We start from the raw sequence: 4,752 nt of genomic DNA, 5'->3' as shown, positions 1-4,752 counted from the left end.
AACAAAAAAACAAATGGATGACAGTCCAACGGTTTGCAGGATTCAAAACTGGCTCTACAAAGTAGGTGTCCACCTTGTAGAAAGGATTTCCTTTTATTTGGAAAAACGAGCAATTGGAAATTGGAGAGAAGAGATAAAAACAATCTTTAGATGCTCTGAAGTTTTGCCTACTGAAGGATTAAAACCGTAAATAAAAAGGTACCAAGCCCTCAGAGTTCAACGGTRACGTGAAGCTTCTTCCATCTCTTTCTTGACCTTTTTAAGAACCATTTTCATTTCTGGGAAAGGAGAAATAAAGAATTATTAAGAAAAAAACTCAGCGGTTATTTTTTAATCAGGCTTGCACAGAAGTGCTCCACGTTGMCTCAATAAAGCTCAAACTCAACCAAAGTTTCAAACCTGGCTTAGGAACCGTGGCAGAAGGTGAGATTGTGTATAGAAGTCATTAAAATTAAATTAAAATTAGCTTTTGTAGCTCAGGCACCCTAAGGGGGATAAATTTCAAGCATTTTGGGCATTTCTGGGTACATTTTTTCCCCAGCCAGGCTGGACACAGCCCTGGYCATACACACCTGGAAGGCTCTGAACATCTTCTCATCTGAAACTCTTCTGCTGTTGCATCAGCCCCACATTTTCATATACTCTAGCACTATCTTCTCTCATTCTGAAACAAAATCAAGATTTAGAATCCCAACAATCTCATTTGAGAAAAAAAAAATAAAAATCCTATTGCACGCATAATTCAGGGACAATTTATTTTAACTGGATTTATTTTCAGAGCAAAGCCCAGGGTTAACAGGGGAAGTTCTGGGTTAATTCAGCCTCGTGAGGGGTCTGAAGGTAAAACAGAAGAGTTCCAAGCTGAGAGCAGAACTGAACTTACTCTGGACACGTTGGGGTCGGGGTGCAGGGGGGGAGCGGGCTCTGATCCCCGCCTGTCTGGTCCGATAGCGAATATTTAATGTTCGTGTACTCGTGACCTTTCCTCTTGCTCTTCTGTGGAGCAAAACACACGACAAAAAGTCAGGTTCAATCATGGGAACAGTGCAAAAATTTCATGAGGAGGGTGTTTTTAGGTTTTTGTGTGAGGAGGGAGCTCAGTCYTGCAGGGAGAGCAGCACTGTGAAAATTCCACACTGAGACAATTCCATTTAATAATTTTAAGGAGAAGACTCCATTTAATAATAATAATAATAGTTTGGCTTGAGTTGTTGGGGAGACAAAACCTAAAACTCCACATTTTCCCTTAAAACTCCACATTTTCCCTTAAAACTCCATATTTTCCCTTAAAACTCCACGTTTGCCCATAAAACTCCACGGTTTCCCTTAAAACTCCAAATTTTCCCTAAAAAAAAAATCCACATTTTCCCTTAAAACTCCATTTTCCCTTAAAACTCCACGTTTGCCCTTAAAAAACTCCAGGTTTGCCCTTAAAACTCCAAATTTTCCCTAAAAAAACTTCACGTTTGCCCTTAAAACTCCACATTTTCCCTTAAAACTCCACGTTTCTCCCCCTCCAGCAGAACACACCAACCCTCTGAACGTACCCAATCCTCATTCCCTTGGCAGAAACCTCCCCAGTTCATTCTTGAGCAGTCAGTGGGGTTCCCACTGCCCTCATTTCCAGCTCGGAGCWGGGGCCAAGGGAGCAGGGCCTCCAATAAAATAATATCAGAGCCCATTAGGTTTGATATAAAAAGCAGCCAAGCTGTTCTGTGGATTTTGCTCCATATGTTCCAGGCTGCAGCTCCTGCCAGGGAATTACAAACGGGATCCAGTGGATTTTTCCTTTTTCCAGGCTGGAAAACGGTGAAAGCTACAATGTAGAAATTAAAGTTGTGCAGGGAATTGGGGTTTGGGGASGGGGTGGTGTGTTTATTTGGGGTTTTTTAATAGTTCAGCAAGTCCTAAGGCCTGATCCAATCTCACAGCAGAAGCTGGTGGAACYTCCAGGGAATTCTGGCTCCTGAATTCCCATTAAGAACATTCCAAGATGATCTCCTGAAACATGTTCAGAACTCGATCCTGGTATTTCTGGTGATTCTTAAATCCCTTTTAACCAGCACCCAGCAAAGTTGGCCTCAGTTATTTGTGGGAACACAGCTTGGGAGAAGTTTTGTTGAGCAAAGAACAAATGAACAAAGTGTCAGAAAAACAGAATGCAGAATTCGTGGAATGGWCCACGAGGATGTTTTGTAGGAAGCAGCTGATAAAGGAACTAACTCAGTGTGTGTTGGAAAGTYCCTAGCAGGGAAAAAGATATTGAAAAATCTAAAAATATGGATTAATTAGCATAGAAACAGAAAGGTACAAATCCCAGCTGCTCCAAGGTCAGGGCAGGGAGCAGCAGGGACAGGGAGAAAACACCAGAAAAAAACCAGGAAAGTGCTGTAAAACCCCCAAAAACTGGAGTGCAAGGAAWCCCCTGACCAGGAAGGGGCAGGTGAAGGTCTTGTGGGGTTGTCAYCACTTATTCCCAAATATTTCTGATCCCATCACACTCCTGGAAATGATTTTTGTCGGATCACTACACTCACCCTCTCATTTTCCACTCCAACAGTTTGCTTCCCTACCAATAAATTCCCAAATTGGAACTGGAGTGATCAGCATTTGCTTCTGCCCTTTCAGGGATGCAGGAAACAGCTTTGGAATCTCTTTAAAAAACACCAAGACCACAATGTTCTGCTTTAATTAACAAACCYTGATCTTTTATTCTTCCTGAGCAGGAAATTTGATGATAGGAAGGAAATCTGAGATCTGGGGACAGGGAGGACAGRAGAGGATTCCACTTAAATTAAGGAGAGGATTCCATTGAATATTTCAAAGAGAAAATTSCACTTAATAATTTTAAGGAGAAGATTCCACTTAATAATATAAGGAGAGGACTCCACCTAATATTTTAAAGAGGAAATTCCACTTAATAATGTAAGGAGAGRATTCCACCGAATATTTTAAAGAGGAAAATCCACTTAGTAATTTCAAGGAGARGATTCCACTTAGTAATGTAAGGAGAGGATTCAACCTAATATTTTAAGGAGAGCATTCCACTTGATAGTATCCAGAGAGGATTCCATCTAATTTAAGGAGAAAAATCCACCTAATTTAAAGAATTCCCCCTTATTTGAAGAGAGAATTCCACCTTATTTAAGGAGAGAATTCCACCCTATTTAAGGAGAGAATTCCACCCTATCTAAGGAGATGATGCCACCAAATAATTTAATTAATTCTTAAGCATACTGAACTGAAATACAGGAGAGGGCTCACAGCTTCCAGAACACAATTACTCCAAAAACCCCAACTAAGGCTGCTCCCTGATGCAATTCCAGAATGTTCTTGTTGGATATTTGGGATGGACCCACCTGCTCCTCCTCGATCCTGCGCTGGAGGGTCTCGATGTAGTGCTGCACTGCCATGTAAATGAACCTGTACTGAGCCTCTGTCTGCACCATYCCTGAGCGCTGGGACCTCACCATCTGGATGGTCTTGGGGACATCGATGTCACAATCCACTCCTGGGGATGTTCAGGGAATGGGAAAAGCAGGAAAATGGACACAGTGAGGGTGCAGCTCACCTGAATCCTCCACGGGTGTTCCTGGGATGGATCCGTGGACAGACAGGGAAATCAAAGGGGAAAAGGTACCTTTTTCTCGGATGATGTCAATCAGGATATCAATGACAATGAAAGTTCCTGTTCGCCCAATTCCAGCACTGGGAGAAGGGGAAAAAAAAGGGGAATTTCAATGTTTTGCTCTTTCTGAACAAACGTCAAAACCCCAGCCTGAGAAAAAGTGTGGCATTAGGAGACAGGAGGCTTCCACAGTGTAGCCAGAGGCTTCTGAATTACAGCCAGAGGCTCCCAAATTGTAGCCAGAGGCTCCCAAACTACAGCCAGAGCCAAACCACAGACCCAAAAGTAAGCAGAGAGCTCAGGGAAGGGACAGAAATCAGCATGTCTGACCTTCAGTGTTTATAAACACCCCTGAATCAGAAAAAAAATGTAAGGGCAGATGTGTAATTTCCTTGCCTTATAAAAAGCATCTCATTTATAAGATGAGAACACCCAAAAAGGAGAGAGCCCTCACAGGTGGGATGGGTGCCAGAATTGCCAGGATCCTGCACTTGAAATGCTCCAGCCAGGGCTGGTCCCACCTCCTCATCCAACAGTAGAAATTCTCATTTATACCAAARCATACACTCTGAAATCCCTTCCAAGGGTGTCACATCATACAGACAGAAAACAAAGGGAATTCTGAGCAGTTCCCAGGAGAAGTTGTCCATTTTTTTAAAGGTTTCAGCTCACCTGCAGTGGACCACGACAGGTCCTGCATCAGGAATGCTCTCCTGCTTGTGGTGCACCTCCTCCAGGAAATCCAGGACACCCCCGGGGTCGCTGGGGACGCCGTGGTCGGGCCAGGTTCGGAAATGGTACTGCCACACCGTCCTCTCTGTGTTRCCCTGGGGGAGGCCAGGACATGGAAATAAAGCCATTCAGGACAAAATTCAGCTCTAAAAGGGTTTATGGGGCACAGCTGAGTCCAATGGGAAGGGAGGGGTATCCCAAATCCAAGCTGAGCACAGCACCCACAGCTCCACAGTTCCTAAAAGAGGGAACAAGCCAGGAGCCTTCCCAGCCTGGCATATCCTCACTAAATCCCTCATTTCCCTCTCCTCCCTGATCCAAACTGTTCCTTAACCAGAAGTGTTATCCCCACACTGTTTCCCCACCTTTTATCCCTTTCCTTATGGGAACTT

At 43.7% G+C, this 4,752-nt stretch overlaps 1 protein-coding gene across 1 annotated transcript in view; it reads right to left on the bottom strand.

Annotated features, from left to right (window-relative positions):
* Positions 1–6: 6 nt before the first annotated feature.
* The window catches only part of PTPN11 (protein tyrosine phosphatase non-receptor type 11), a 19,406-nt gene continuing 14,660 nt past the window's right edge, over positions 7–4,752 (bottom strand). Inside the window, exons 11-16 of the mRNA XM_057378070.1 lie at positions 4,301–4,455; positions 3,641–3,708; positions 3,360–3,511; positions 884–996; positions 573–664; positions 7–278 (exon numbers count right to left, since the gene is read on the bottom strand). Of these exons, the coding sequence (XP_057234053.1) occupies positions 595–664; positions 884–996; positions 3,360–3,511; positions 3,641–3,708; positions 4,301–4,455 (558 nt within the window). The 3' untranslated portion in view covers positions 7–278; positions 573–594. The remainder of the gene's footprint in view (positions 279–572; positions 665–883; positions 997–3,359; positions 3,512–3,640; positions 3,709–4,300; positions 4,456–4,752) is intronic.

This window comes from Malurus melanocephalus, unplaced genomic scaffold (assembly GCF_030028575.1).
Source record: "Malurus melanocephalus ecotype Western Australia unplaced genomic scaffold, MMel_1.1 scaffold_340, whole genome shotgun sequence".
Classification (NCBI taxonomy): Eukaryota; Metazoa; Chordata; class Aves; order Passeriformes; family Maluridae; genus Malurus; species Malurus melanocephalus.
Note: the sequence above shows the minus strand (reverse complement) of the source record. Positions and strands in the feature narration are given on the sequence as shown.